A 15,795-nucleotide genomic window follows, 5' to 3' on the forward strand; every position below is an offset into this window, starting at 1 on the left:
AACCAATTTTGCTTGTAACAGCCCCTGAAGTATCTACAACCTAAAAACATATGCTCCTCACCTTGAGTTGTAATGGCAACTTATTTCCTAAGTATAGGTAGAAATTTAAACAAAAAATCAGTGTGTGATCTGGTTTTGCTGTATTTACTACCAGGTAAATCAAAAACACCATCGAGAGACAAGAACTTCCAGGTGACAGTTCTTAATCTTGCTGTCTCTTAAAGAGAGAGAGTTTTCTTCCTCTGTTTCTTTCTCTACCTCTACTTGTTCCTGATAGCAATTCCTCCCTCCCTGCCTGTGATTAATGATGGGCAGGATCTCCCTGCCCAGTTCTGGCTCCCAAAGACTTAATCAAGAGAGACTGACATATCCTGGGGTCAGTGCAGCAGGACTGGGGTGGAAATCACTGCCTGTCACCCTGATGACAACCGTTTGAAATGCTCCAGCGGGCAAAAAAGTGACTGTGCCCCAACTGCCACGCAGGAAACGTTCCTGTACAGCCCATGCACAATCTGGAAGGAAAACTTCTTGTGTCTGTAGTTAATGATTCTGTCTAATTGACCTGAGCAGTCAGACTGGACTGTGGCTCCATAGACATTTCTTTTGGTGGAGAAGGAAATTCAGCAGTTCTTTCCCACCTTGGGCTATGAAACCTCACAGAGAAACCAAATTAGGGAAATAACAGGGACAGAAAATACTCCTCACCTTTTGAACTTACGTTTAACTCCCAGTTTTGCCTCCAAAACAAAAGTGTGATCCAAATGTGGCTTCAAGGAGTTAACCTTTGTGTAATCCAAGTGATTCCGCTGTTTACCTGAAAAACTTCCTTATCTACTTTCCCCACAATCATCTGACTTCTCCCAAGTGTCTCACTGCCATACCCTGAGCTCTCTGCACATCTCTCGCTGTGTCCTGTCCATCTCAGGCTTTGGGTGCCTGTTACCAGCCCAAACCACGGTGGCCACAATCAGAGTCAGACCAGATCCTGGCTTAAACCAGCTTTTCATCTTTTAGCATCCCTAATTTCTCAAGAAAGGGGTGGTGCAGACAAGCAACATTCAGGAAAAGGACCTTGGGATGAGAAGACGACCATGACTACTAACTGAGCAACCACTCACTGCATTAGAATCAACAAACACCGGAATCTGCACATGACCCTCTAAATCTGAGGCACTACGGCTCAATTGAGATAGAAATGAGTGAGCTCTGTTGTTCAACATTTGGCCCTGTGGGGTTTTTTATCCGTTTTTTATCTTTGCCAACAACTTCCTATGAATATTGTCTTTTCCCTGTTATTTAGGTGTCTGTTAAACAGTTTTGAGGAAGTGAAGCAGAGAGAAAAAGAGGATGAGAAACAAATCTCATGCACTGATTTGAATTTTGATAAGAAATTCAAATCAAGTGTTACAAAAATCCATCTGTTTGTAAAGCTGATCACCATCTCTGCTGAGGAAAGTGCAGAAAGAGTCAAATTTGCTTTTCTCCACTGTGATGCACAAACTTCAGATCAGGAGGATGCAGAGCAGAGAGAATTAATTGAGAGGAGGTCCCAAAGCAGCTCATATGTAGAGGCTGCACTATTGTGTTGGTCTGTGTTAGTGCACTCATATGACATCACTGACAGCTGCTGGTACTCTGTCTCCTGAATATTTCAGGCCAGTTGCTCACTACTCAAGAAATGCTGTTTTAAAGTAGCCAAGAGTGAAGACAGCAGGGATCTGGGGATGCTTTTACATCCTAATCACTTCCTCACAGCCTTGAAAGCAAAGCCAGCTCTCCTGCTGGAGCAGGAGCAAGGCCACGTCTTTGTTACAACACTCCGATGGCACTGCTCTCTCCTGCTCTTCAGGTACAAGCAACTTGAGGAAATGAGTTGGGATATTATCTGTGACAACTCATAATTTATTGTGTTATGAATTTAAATCAAACCAATCAAGTCAGGAGACAGTATGGAAGCAAAACAGACCAATGAATCTGGGTGAGATTAGTATTCCACTTCATATTCGTTCCATCCTTCACATGAAAGAGCAGCAAATCAATACTTATGCAAACCTCTTAGGTTAAATTTTTCTGCCACACTTATCCACACGAGGTACAAAATGCTCTTGAAGAAACAAAACAGCATTTCTGAGGCTCTTCCCTTTCCAGGATTTTATTTACTAATCTAACAAGCACAAAAGCCCGGGAGACCAACTTTCCTTCTGCCCACGGGCACTGCCTGTTGGCAATATCTTCAAGCACAGCAGGGGCTTAATAATCTTTCCTTTTCAAAATGACTTACAAGTAGATTTCATGAGAAATTAAAATGTTAGTGATACATTTGGATTGCCCTACTGGCTGAGAGCATGCTGAAATAAAAGCAGTGTCACAAGGGTCAATTATTTCTAATGCTGAGAACTACTGACTTCCTGCCCAGAACAGATGCTTGAATCACTGCTACTGAACTACTGCTGCTTCTCTGACCCTGAGGAACGTAGCTCAGAGCAGAGTTTGGTTGTGGTAAACTCTTCTCTGATGTGCAGATTGTGCTTGCACAGGAGGCATCTCACAAGGTTCACGAAAAGGTCTGTTGGAGCATATTTGAGATACTGAAATAACTCCCCATTTTTCTAGATACTAAGCACTAGAGAAGTTGTTTAATCACATTAAGAGCTAAAGGAACTGATCATTTACCAAAACTAGCCTGTATTCTGTTTGGCTCCCAAGTGAAAGACAGCAGGTAGCAATACCAGGGCAGGAAACAAAAATATACAGGTGGACAAACTGTACTATGAGCAGGTTGAGGTGGGGGGATTCTCCCCCTGTGCTCTGCTCTCCTGAGACTCCACCTGGAGGGTTGCATCCAGGTCTGGAGTCCTGAGCACAAGAAAGACCTGGAGCTGTTGGAGCAGGTGCAGTGAGGCCAGGAAGGTGCTCAGGTGTCTGACACTGAGAGACCCCGAGAGAGCTGGGGCTGTTCAGCCTGGAACAAAGAGGGGGCTGTGGAAAACTCCTTGCAGCCTTTCAGCACCTAAAGACAGCTTATGGAAGAGAGGGAAAGTCCTATCAGAGAATCACAGAATGGCTTGAGTTGGAAGGGGACCTTTTCCCACAGGGAGGTAGTGCCAGGACGAGGGGGAATGGTTTCAAACTGGCAGAGCGTGGCTTTGGATTGGATATCAGGAAGAAATTCTTCCCTGTGAGGGTGGGGAGCTACTGGAACTGTTTACCCAGAGAATCTGTGGCTGCCCCATCCCTAGAAGTGTTCAAGGTCAGGTTGGACAGGGCTTGGAGCAAGCTGGACTAGTGGAAGGTGTCCCTGCCCGTGGCAGGGAGGGGGGAAACTAAGTGGTCTTTAAGGTTCCCTCCAACCCAAACCATTCTGGGATTCTATTAAAAAAAAAAAAATAGCTGTGAGACCACTTGATTTCCAGTGTAATAGTTAAATTCAGGAATGCAAAAGTAGATTTAAATTCATTTTACAGATACTTTATGTACATATGTGTGCATTTAGTTCGGGGCAGATCTGTTGCCATGGGCTTTCACATAGAACAAAGAAAATAAAAAATAAATTAAAATTGTTTCAGTGGCTTCATTCATGTGAAAACATAAGATTAGGATAGTTCTGGTACAAACAAAGATATCAGATTTATTTTTACAACAGCCATGGCTCTTCTCTCAACAGTGGAGACACACAGATGATGTCAGTGGGTATGACTAACAACTAAAAATAAAGAAGGTATTTTGGTACAGGCTACGTAACATCCTTTTAATACAAGACCATTTTAGTTTAAAAACAATGTTTAGTTTACATTTCCTTTGAACTTTGCCCATTCACAGATTTCTCTGAGCAGCTTCCTTGTATCATACACTGTGAACTATTGTCACTCATACACTTCTACCAGTTTGAAAAAGGAAAAAACAAATCGCTCCCTCTCCATCTGATGAAAACACTTTTCATCAAGAGTTTAGGAATCCATCCCTCTCTCTGTGACCCTTCTAATTCTACCAAGTTAAAAAAGAAAATCCATAAAAACATTTCCCAACTAATCCCCTTCTCTAATATGTTGTTGTGGTTTTTATCCCTGTAATAACTGCCTTGCTACATCTTAACTGTGATTAGTCTCATGGGAGGAACATGTGATGAGCATCTCCCCAGGGCCAGACTGAGCACGGGGCAGAATCCCACAGCAAGTGCCAAAACACATCGGAATTCCACAGACAATGCCAGAGGGCAGCACTTTGGCATCAGTGCATTGTAAGAACAGTGCAGTTACCAGCTTGGCAGAGGAGAGGGGCTAAGTCAAAGCTTTTGTTTTCCAAAGGTGAGGGGAAAGTGTTTCCAAAGTGAGTAAAAACTGAATTCCATGGGATTTATTGTTCTTTCTCTCCTTCCGAGCACACAGCAAGCTGCTTCTCTGGGTAACCTGGGCCAGGGGCTCACCACCTTCACAGGAGTGAACTTCTTCTTAAAATCTAGTCTTAATCTACCACCTTTCAGCTTAAAGCCATTCCCCCTTGTCCTATCACTACACTTATTCTCTATAAATAATTACATTTTACTGGAACAAGGACAGGAATCCAGGTTTAAGTGGGCCTGGATTTTTGACACAAATGCTGGCTTTGAGTGGCTTCTTCAACACTGTTACACAACTGAGACCTTTTTAAAGTGTTACTGTCTTTTTGCCTGAACTCCTTCTTCTCTACATGACCTTGCTGTGTTCAGTCTGACATATTTTTTGGTGGCAACTGAGGAACCACTGACATGGTAACATAAAACAGGATTTCATCTTGTTCTGGAAGTTTCTCCTTTGATAGCACTGAGGGTGTCACACAGTGTCCCAGCCCTGCCATGCAAACAGCCTTAAATTGTGTTTCACCAGATTTAATCCTAAGCAGGAACTCTGAAATTCCCTACATAGATTTGTTCTTTTCCCAAACTCCCCAAAAGCAGGCTGACATCTATAGGAACCTCACTAGGCTTTACTGCAGCAAAGTTCCCTAAAATGATTTAAAACAAACATACCTGGAAAAGCTAGACCTCTGCAAGATTTTAATTCTAAGTGTAAACCATATTCTTGAAGCTGAAAAAATAACCCCTGCAGGGATGATTTTATGTTGGATGGGCATGTCCCCCTTTTGCTAACCCTAATAATTAATTTACAGGTTTTCTTCAACAAACTTACATTTTCCCCAGAAATAATAATTAAAAACAAACCCAACCCAACCAACCAAACAAACACACGAACCCAAAAACAACAGCCTTAATCTCATTTTCTGTTTCAGCATTCTGACATCCATTGGTTGCTGCCCCCACCAAAATCATTGGTTTCACCACTTACATCAAACCACCACAAGAAAATTTGAGAAGTGGACTAATTACTTCTTGCAATGTTTTCCTGTTACTATCATAACAACTTAGAACCAAGGGGTCCTGAATTAACTTTTTAAAAATATTAAACTCTTCCTTGGAATTGAAATTTAAACTCCTTATTCTTAGGATATTTTTGCATATAATAGTCTCCAATCCCATTGCAAACCAGCAGCCAGATGATGAATAACTCTAAAAAATTCAGCAGTGTTTCCTCTTTTGCCAGGACACACAGTTTCTGTCTCGTCTCTCTCCAGAACTGCCTGCACTGTCTGGTGTCTTATTCTAGTGAGAGGAATCTTTGTTGGTCTTGCATCCTCTACAGAACAAACATCTTCTTACATAATTCAACCCAACAAGAACACCTCTGTGTACAAGATCCCCCAAGGAGCAGATGATGGTGCTCAACAGCACTCATTCTGTGTCCTTTGGCACTTCGTTAATCCCCATAAACACACTCAGAAAGTTATTTACTACCACTCATCCCCCCAAAGTTTCATTCTTTGAAGGTACTGGCAATTTTTCCCGCTATAATCAAATTCCAGAGACTATAAATAAGCAAAGAGCTCTGGGGTGTGCTTAAGTCTCTGGTTTTATTTTTGTTTTGTTTTTAATCTTTTGTTTTCTACTCCACGCAACATTTTTTTCCTTTTCATGTAGCTGCCCAACAAGCATCTTTCTCAACTGCCTTGTTCCTTCACCCTTCCAGTGAGCTCCAAACTCTAGATATACCCATTCTTTTGACACCTGAAGGCTTTTAGGAAGTTGTTCTGCATTACTTCTCCTGCATTTATTCTCACACACTGGATGCCTGCAAAGCTGGTTCCCAAACATGCAAAGCTGTCAAATTTGATATTTGGCATTCCCAAGCAATTCTACAACCTCAGAGTTTGTCTTCTACTGGACTCTAGCCTAGATAACTTCCATTAATTGGGAAATTATACTCACTACTTCCTACCTGATCATGGAACAAGCTTGAGAACAGCAAAATTGTCTTTTCAGCCCTACAGACTCTCCTAAGTTTAACCTTCCTCCTTCATCCTTGCTTTCAAAATGAATCTTGCACATGTTTTATCTTCAAGTGCAGTGTTCTTTAGAGTTCAGTTCTACACCTTCTGAGTTAACAAAAATTATTAAACCCACAAACGCTTCAGAATCAGTACATCCAAAAATAAAAATGCAAAAATACCTTCTAATGGCTCCCTAGTTTTTTTCCAACTACTCTTTGCAGGCTCAAGGGAGGAGGTATTTGAAGTTTTCCTTTGTGAGATAAGTAGTTTCCAGTACAAGAAAATTTGCAGCAGCTTAACACTTCTATTTAGGACACTGAATTTATTCCCTTTTGCTTGATTTCCATAACTGTTGTTTGATTCGTATGCCTTAAAAAAAGTCTTTTTTTTATTCCCTGACTAGTTCCACCTGGACATGCAAAATCAGAGCTGGAACTGCATCACACCTCACCCTCAGGAAGGTGAGTCTTGTAAACCACATCAGCCAATTTCTCACCTGTACGTGGATGTACTTACTGCCTCCAAAATAACACCACAAAGCCTGGCCTTGCTGCAAGCACAGTCTTAGCTGGGGAAGAACCCCAGAGGACAGGAATTAAACATGCACCACCACGCTTCCTCCCCAAAGTGTTTCCAGCGGGTTCTACCTACCTGCTTATCCTGAGTCTCACCAGGGGACATTTTCTACTTAGCCAATAAATTGTTCCAGGAGGAAAGGGCTGAAAACAGAGTTGCTCTTATCCCTGTTTCCTTCCTGAGCTGTTTCCAGCCTTTCAAAGCCCTGGAGTGGCCAATCTGTAATGACTACAGGAGTATATTATGTGCTCTGGGTAAGAGACAGTGCTATTACTGCACAAACTTCGGATTTTTTAGGAGGACTTGGAAGATAAAATGGGGGCTGAATATGCATTGGTTCCAAAACACAGCTAGGAGCAAAATACCCTGGAAAGAAACAAATGCAGAAAAGCACTTCTACTGAGCAGGTTATTTCCCCCCTAAAACAGCATTTTGTTATAAAATTTCCATCTAGAAGAAGAAAAATGCGTATTCAGAATCAACTAGGTACTCACCTTTGACTCTGTCTCCTTTGTGCAGGTGAATTTCCCCTTCCCCTTGAGGTTGATATGGCTTTACTACAATAAAAAGTCTTCCAGGTACAGCACTGTAAAGCTTCCGTTTGGGACCCTGATAATCCAAGGCAGACAGTGTATCCTTGTTGGCACTAGGACTGTAAATGGCACTGGAAATTGAAATTAAACATCATTAACAGCTTATTTAAAATGGGAAAGTTAATCATTTACCATCACATTAGCAGGATTAAATTAAGCAAATTAATTGTCTTCCAGTAAGACATCCAACTCTGCAGAAAAAATACATGGTTTTCATAACGAGCAGAAGCTTTTAAGGGTTGATATCTTTCAATATGAAACATGATCAATATTCACCTGACTATAATGTCCTAGAACAGAAAACACACAACATTAAAGCTTTTAGTTTTCCTGCAAATTAAGCTTGCACATTCACAGAGCCTACTAAAATCTAAAATTTATGTGCAAATCATGCATTATCAGCACCTCAATTCATCAGAAGGACTTGAAAACCTCAGTATTTACAATTATTGTTGGGAATGGATATCTTCAAGTGAACAAGTGAGTCAACTGGATTATTAACTAAATGGACTGAATAATCAAGTTACTCCAAGGTCTGGAGCTCAATTTAGACCTGCACAAACCATGGTGCTTATGGCAAATATTCTCCAAAGTATCACTTTTCCTTGATGGCAAACACCAACTCACTCAATGACTTCAGAACAAGCCACAGCTCATCGAGCAACACACTTATGGTGCATAAAGAACAAATTATTGAAAGGTGGTGAAAAATGCGTAAGATCATTACCAAACTTCTAGAAAAACAAATGAACTGTCAAAAATATACAAAAAGAGGCAAATATTAAAGAGAGTGAGAAACCTATAGGAGATAACATAACAAACTTGCAGTACACTGCTATTCTACTTTAAAAAAAAAAAAAAAGCATTAAAACTTGAGGTCTTACACAGAAAGTCTGAAACCAGAAAATATTCATGAGAAAGGAGAATATTAATAAAGATTTATAGGGGAAAAAAAATAGTAAGCCAAAGGAAGAAACCTGGTTTAATGGTGATTTAGCATTTTAACACTTCCTTTCTGGTAAGAAAATATCTCAAACTGCTTTAAGTGCTTTGCATTAAAATGAAATAAAAGGGCTGGAGTTTGCTGGGTTTTCACCCTTTTCATTTTTTTTTACCAATCTCCTACTAAGAAAGGAGTCAGTAAGTCAGTGGATACAGAAGAACTCGAATGTGGTGAATCTTTCATATCAGGAACACTTTGGTTTTCCTGCTGTAACTTCTTCACCCTTTGGAAGAGCATCCCCTGTTCACCTCCTTCTGTTCTTCCATTACTGTGAAGAGGTGCTAATAATGATATTTAGGAGTTTAACAGGGAGTTCTGGTTGCATATCCATGAAGGATTTTGCATCAGAAACCTCAGCCAACTCTCACAGTCGTTTATAGATAGACTGGGAAAGATGACGTTTGGTTTTCAGTTCTTTGCTCTGTTTCTTTTTCCTTCTAAGTGAAGGAACAGTCATCACCATAAAAAAATGCAGATCTACAAACTGTTGCTACATATCCAATTTCCACTTGCATCAAGCCATGTTTCTGCCTTGTCTGGGAGCAGCTATTCTCCCAGAATCTACTTCAACTGCTATCAGAAGATACATTCATTTTCTCTCTTACTGAAGGAGAAAAAGGAAATGACACGTTTAACCCACACAGTGAATGCATAACTTCTCCTGCAACAGGCCCACTGATGGAAATCAGGGCTGCAATGTGCCGGAGATCATTTTTTAAAATAACCGAGCTTTCCTTTCCCCAGCTTGGCTTCCAAGCCCAGCAAATCCCATGCCAGGAAGGGCAGGAGAAGGTTTCAGAGATTTCAGGAGATGTGTGGACATGTTCCACTCTCTCCCAGAAGAAGGGGGCCACCCTTGACAGCTCATCCTTTCTAGTCCCCTGCCCCTTCTGGATGCTCCTGCTCCACAACCCCACCTGGTGCTATGTCAAAAAGGGTTTTTCATCTAAGGGGAGCAACAGCTTCATGGTGAATTTGGTGAATTATTTGCAAATAATAAGCAGAGAGCAACAATTCCCACATTTAGCTGACTGAAAGTAAGCGGTCATGGGGTAAAAAAAAATCTGCGAGGAAAGCCATGCAAGGTGCCATTCATGACTGCAAAACGGGCCTGTGGCAAGAAAAGGCATTATATGCAGGCAAAATAAGATATTAAATCCTTTTGGTTATCTTTAAATTTAGAGAGTCTCCAGCTCTCCTCTCAGTACTTGCACATACCCTGGACTTCTCTGAAACAAGTGTTGATGGCACATCAAGACCGTAGCTGTGACACTGATGCACTAAGAGGAAGATCAAAATTTTATTTCCACAAACTCTCAGGTATTAAATTGGTTTCCACCATTGATTTGTGCTCATTTTTAGGAAGGGAAGAGGAAAGTGGCTGAATAAAATCAAAGCAAAGCAATGTTTGCTCAGTCAAAAAAAATTCCTAATTGTTACCCCCATCTCTAAGAATTGACCATGCTTCTAGAATTTGAAGTGTTTCATCCCAGAAATATAGATGAAAAGGCTCTTTTTATCCCTTCCAGCTGAAATAATCATTGACTCTGAGGTAAAACCTCCCACTCTGGTGGCACCAGTATAATCCAGGGGAATACAAGAGCTCATTCTTGGAAAAGCACCTCATGGCCACCTCCTCACCTGGTTGAATTCTCATTCCAGACTGGGTTTTAGTGGATGCTGATCTCTGTGAGGAGACACCAACCTAACTGCACCCAAAAGAGCTTCTGCCACTATTGCAGCATGCACCAAAGATGAGCTTGCTGCATGAAAACACTGGCATAAGAAATTCCCATCCCGTTCCTCCCATTTCATTCCAGTCTTTCTTCCACTTCAGACAACTTTGTTTTACAGTGCCCCATCCTCTCGCCTCTGCAGCAGCATTGCTACTATCACAAACAGTGCTTGTCAGTTTGGGTGCTCGTGGCCAAGGAGAGAAGAAGGATGTGCAAGGTAACAGAGACAGTGTCAACTACATGGCATTTTGTTTTACTGACTTGGAAGCTCCAGTGAAGATCCCTGACACCTACAAATGACAAAGGGAAACCAACAGCTGCATTTCCTGACAATGCTCCAGTCCTTTTCTACTCTGAATACTGGATTTCTTTTTACTAATATGAAACAAGACAGACAAAGACTGGTATTTTAAATGACTGGTGAGTGAAATGTGTTTGGTCAGAACATGTAAGCTTTAGCTCCCTCCATCAGCTCTCAGTTCTAATACCTTCACTTTGGCAGCTCTGCACTTTAACACCCCTCACCCTCGTGCAGCTCCATTTCTTGCACCCTTGGCAGATTGAGTTCCTGAGTCAAAGTGGAGCTGTAATTGCCTCCTCACAGGGCAGTGGCTTCTCGAAGCTGCAGCCCTCATTTGAGATCAAAAATCAGACCCAGTCCTCTGTTTTTTATATTACTTACAAAACATACATCACTCTAATTAGTCAGGATTTGCTCTCCAGTGGGACATGGCTGCAGGATATTTGTGTAGAGTGCCTGCTAAATCACATTTGTAATTCAAGAGGAAAGGAAGAGCAGCAAAGCCATAGGTAATGCAAAACCCTGCAGCACAGATAATCATGAAAGAAGTCCATGACATCTATCACCACCATCTCAAGAAGCCCCCTTTGCTCTAGGTCAGCTTCCATTTATTCCCCCCATTTTACTCCTTGGTTCAGCACACATCTACACAAGAGAGAACTTAAACATTCTCTGTTCCATCACCCATGAGCAGCTCCAGCATAAATTCCAGGCATGACCGATATCTCAGAAACATTTTACTATGCTGTTAAATTCAATCCTTATTTCAACAATTAAAGATCTTGAGAGCTTAGCACATTGATTTGAAGGTGCAAACCCTGTGTTAAGTCACTGCTGAGCTCTGCTGAACTTTAAAGCCTGCCTGGCTGCTGGAGCCCTGTGAGGAAACAGCTGGCTTTGACTGGTGCTTCCAATTAAAATATTCACACTTGGACACGGTCCACTGTGCTGAGATTTAATACCTATATATTACAGAGAGTGCAAAGTGGACACATAAATAACATAAAACACGTGGCAGTGCAGCACAATGGCTTTAGGGGTATCTCAAGCAGATAAAAGTCACCTGATGTGCCTGTGCTGCTGCCGCTTGGCATCGTCTCCCAGCCTGTTCAGGGACGGCGAGCGGCTCCGCGAGGACGGAGTGTAACTCCCTACGGTTTTTACAGTTCCATTGGGATTATTCTGCATCTGTTGAAGCAGATGAGGTGAAAGGCTGCGGTGTGAAGAGGCAGAGGAGGACGCTGACCACTCAGGGAGGTTGTTGATGTTGAGGTTGTTGTCGCTGTTGGAGCGCAGCAGTATCCGAGGGGCTGCCAAGGTGCTCGGGGGTCTCCGCCTTCTGTTGGAATAGGTGGGAGCCTCCCTAAAGGGCACTGTGTGAAGAAAGACATTCAGGGTAATCTCAGATGATTTCACCACTCACATGTGTTTACCAGCATATAAAATCATTCAGCAACATATGGCATTGTTTGTTTTGCAGAGACAGAAACTCTACCTTGCCAGCAGAGCTGATCGAACTCATTAACCTCAAAACATCAGTAAAATTGAAAACAACAGAGCAATATGGACCTGTTTACTGGCTTGGATGAACAGCTGAGCAACACCAGTGGCACGAGTGAGCTGAACAGCCTGAACTATGGTCTAGGAAATGGGATTCACCTCATTATTGCCAAGTTGGAGGTTCAGAAATTTCATTTTCGTGCCGTGTTGTCACGTTCCATCGGGAAGGCACAGAACAGGGCTGACCAGCAGAACTTCTGAGGCGTGAACTTGCACCTTCTTTCTCCCAGCTGGCACCCAAACTGGTCCATCACCAAGTTCAGGCCTAACCCAAAATCTGTAGTGTTAATAGTCACCTTATCCCCATCTTCCAGGTTAAAAATTGAGGCCATGGCTTCTTCTCCTGGCAGAACTCTATTACATGGCTGTAATCCCCAGGTATTCCCCTGTTTCTAATCTAGGCACTTCTACCACATCCATTCCTATTGTATATAGAACATTTTACCCGAGGGGAACACACTGCCTGTCACGTGCCCTGTCCCAAAGGGAACACGGCTGGATCCAAAGGCTGCAAAATACTTATTAATGAAACAGTCACAACAGCAAAGGAGGCAAGGGCAGGAAAAATCTAACCCAGAGCAGAGGGTCCATCCCCTCATCAGTGCTCCTGGGACATCTGCACAAGCAGATACTGCTTTCCAGATCACCTTTTCTCCCTGTAGTAGTTTCTTCCAAGTGCAACTTAAAGGCAAATTTCCTCACAAAAAGACACCCAGGTATTACCTAGATGTGATATTTCCTATCCTTTCATAAGGTAATAGAGAATTTGACCACAAAAACTCATTCTTGACTTGCTTCCCACTGCTGCAACCACCCTCATTAATTTATTTCAGTGGAGCTTGTGGGGTCACAGGAGCTGAGCCAGAGTGCAGATATTTACACCTGAAAAGTCACAATAGTAAAACTATCAGCCAGGCATTATTCTGAGGACTTCACTGAGCTGCTGTAATTCTCAAAAAAAAGTCATATTTAAATTGGGAAAGAAGGCCCACAAAATATCATCCTACATGTCTAAAGTGCCAGTAAGTGCCATTTATGAAGTGCCAGAAATGTCTACTCATTCAATACCCTTCAAAACCACACAAAAAAAACAGAATAAGAATGTCTGTCATACTGTGCAAGTAAATAAATTCACATAAATATGAATATACATAGGAATCAATCTGTCCTGCCTTGAAATAGAACCTTTAATTGAGAGAACAAAGCAAAATGTAAGGTTTCAGAGCAAAACTGAGAGCTTATTTATAGCATAAAATAGAGATGGAACCACAAGGAGAAAAATTATTTATATAATTTTCACCAGAACCAGTTTATGATTAACTACAATTCTGAATATTTTAAAACAGCATCCTTTGTATTTCTAATGAGCTGAAACTTTCTCTAGTAAACAACAACATCAGAACAACCAAACAAGAGAACAGTGTGCACAGAGAGAAAGGGCTTAAAATCCATATTTCCTTTGAGACAAGGCTGAAATAAGAGAAGCACTCTTTAAAGTTGTTCAAGGGGATAAAGCAGAGAAATCCAATATTTATGCTGGAAAGTGGCAGAAACTCTGTATAATTGTCATGGCATTTCAAGTTTTTCCCATTTCCTATTTTTGCAATGTTTCTAAGCAGCTGAGTGTGGCACTCAGAGCCCCTGGGTGCTTTAGATGTCACAGTGAAAGCCCTGCTGAGTGCCAAGTTAAAGAAAACTCTAAGCATTTGTCTCCCAAATTGGCATACACAGATCCTTAGATTGATGCAGGGGACACAGATGTGACATTTCTGCACTCCTCTATTTTTGACACTTGGAATCTGACCCTAGGAATTACCTCACTGAAGATGAGGATCTTTCCCAGGTTCAACAGAGCAGAATCCAGTCAAGGAGAAAGCAGACAAAACTGAATATAGGCAACGTTTGGCAGTTTTGCCACCTGAAGGTCTAATCATGCCAAAGTTTGCTTTGGATTCAGCAGAAATTGACTCTGACCCTTAGATTTTAATTTTCCATGAACTTAAAGAGGGGCCACTCCGAGCAGCCTGCCCAGCCTTCCAGCCACAGCCAGATAAAATAAATCCTGCCAATGGTTTGGGGTGTTCGCTGGCACTCTGGAGAAGTTGGTGGGATATCCTGGTGGGAGGGGAGGGAGCACAAGGGGCAGGGTGACAGAATGGACAGAAAGCTGCTGAGCACATTTATACCAACAGAAACGAGGAATCACTCTCCAGGTACCCTTTTCCTCTTTCTCCCTTCCATGCCTTAGAAGGATTTGACATGCTCATTGAGGAGTTGAGCTTTCGCTTTGCTACTGATGCTCTATTCTTAAGGAGGGAACTACGAGCAAAATTAGCCTTTACTACAGAAAATAATCAGGAAAGAGGACGAGTAATGACACCAATTGATGCTTGTCTAACACAAATCTTTTATAGAAAGAGTTAAAAATAAGCATTTTGGAGCCTGAAGTGATTAATATTCCACCCAACTGTTTCTTTTCCCCAGCAATCTGCAAACTGTAGGTGGGTGGATATTTTTTTAGCTTCTTCTTATCAATATTATTTTTATTAATTTCACAAGAATAACATTAAAATAACTACAACACAATACGATGAAATGCAAACGTCCACCCTTTAATCCCAGTTGGACAGTGATTTTCCCTAATATTTCCCCACATTCAGAACTGTAAGTCTAACTGTTGCAAAACTTGTCTGGGAAAAACAGTTGATATAAAACCACAAGAAAATGCCTGAACTAATTACATGCCCCTAAAGTTTAAATTTATCATCCCTAAAAGCATACTTGAAAGTACCATATAATCCTTCCTCCAGCTCTCACAATTCTATTCCTGGCACTTCATACATCTGAAGGGGCATTTCAGCACCATTTACTGACAAAATTCACCCTGGAAAATCCTTAACGTGTCTCCAAATGCATTTCTTAGGGAACAAAAACATTTCTATAAGTACTTGAATCTTCAGAGAAAATCCTAAAAGGAACAAAGTCACATCCAGCTTTAATAACCACTTGCCTAAATGGACTGTCTAACATCAAATAATTTTGAAAAAGAAATTGCAGGAATTGATTAATTACAGAGCCACTAAACCCATCATATTCAATGTACACAAGAAAACACCGGTCTGAAACATCAAAGTGTTCTGCTTTCATCGCTTACCTTCTTTCTTTGTGAAGGCATTTAACAAAGACTTCATTTTCCCTTTTTACTTTAGCAGCAATCCCCTCATTATATAACCTTTGCTGGGAAGAAAGAGGCAAAAAAAATATAAAAAAAAAATAATAATAATAAAAAAAATTACTTGAGCTACCCAATTTCTAGGTGTTCAGGCTGGCTGCACCCTGACATAAGCAGCAGGTTTCTGGGCACCGTGCAATTGCGAGCATAGCTGGGCATGCAGTACCCAGCGTTCTGGTGACAAAGCCCACCCCACATTCTGTCTGTCAGCTGGGAGCCAACTGTGCACAGACTGGAGCTCCTCAAAAAAAAAAAAAAAAATAAAGGGAAAAAAAGGCTCCTGCTCTCGTTCCCAGCATCAGTCATGTGAACCTGCAGCCACAGCCTCCAGACGATGCTCCCGCTCCGCTCCCAGCCCGCAGCGTGCAGAGCCAGCACGGGCTGAGGGAGCTGCGGGGAGCCGGACACAGCCCGGGGGAAAACAACCAGGGATC

General features: G+C 41.8%; 1 protein-coding gene across 1 annotated transcript in view; it reads right to left on the reverse strand.

The window, feature by feature from the left end:
- The window catches only part of LOC114066087 (SH3 and multiple ankyrin repeat domains protein 2-like), a 54,743-nt gene extending 39,216 nt beyond the window's left edge, over positions 1-15,527 (reverse strand). The window contains exons 1-3 of the mRNA XM_027900491.1: positions 15,284-15,527; positions 11,633-11,942; positions 7,431-7,600 (exon numbers count right to left, since the gene is read on the reverse strand). Of these exons, the coding sequence (XP_027756292.1) occupies positions 7,431-7,600; positions 11,633-11,942; positions 15,284-15,320 (517 nt within the window). The 5' untranslated portion in view covers positions 15,321-15,527. The remainder of the gene's footprint in view (positions 1-7,430; positions 7,601-11,632; positions 11,943-15,283) is intronic.
- Between the last annotated feature and the right edge of the window lie 268 nt (positions 15,528-15,795).

The sequence above is a fragment of the Empidonax traillii genome, unplaced genomic scaffold (assembly GCF_003031625.1).
Source record: "Empidonax traillii isolate 1590-97213 ecotype Southwest subspecies unplaced genomic scaffold, ASM303162v1 scaffold733:size745334, whole genome shotgun sequence".
Taxonomy (NCBI): Eukaryota; Metazoa; Chordata; class Aves; order Passeriformes; family Tyrannidae; genus Empidonax; species Empidonax traillii.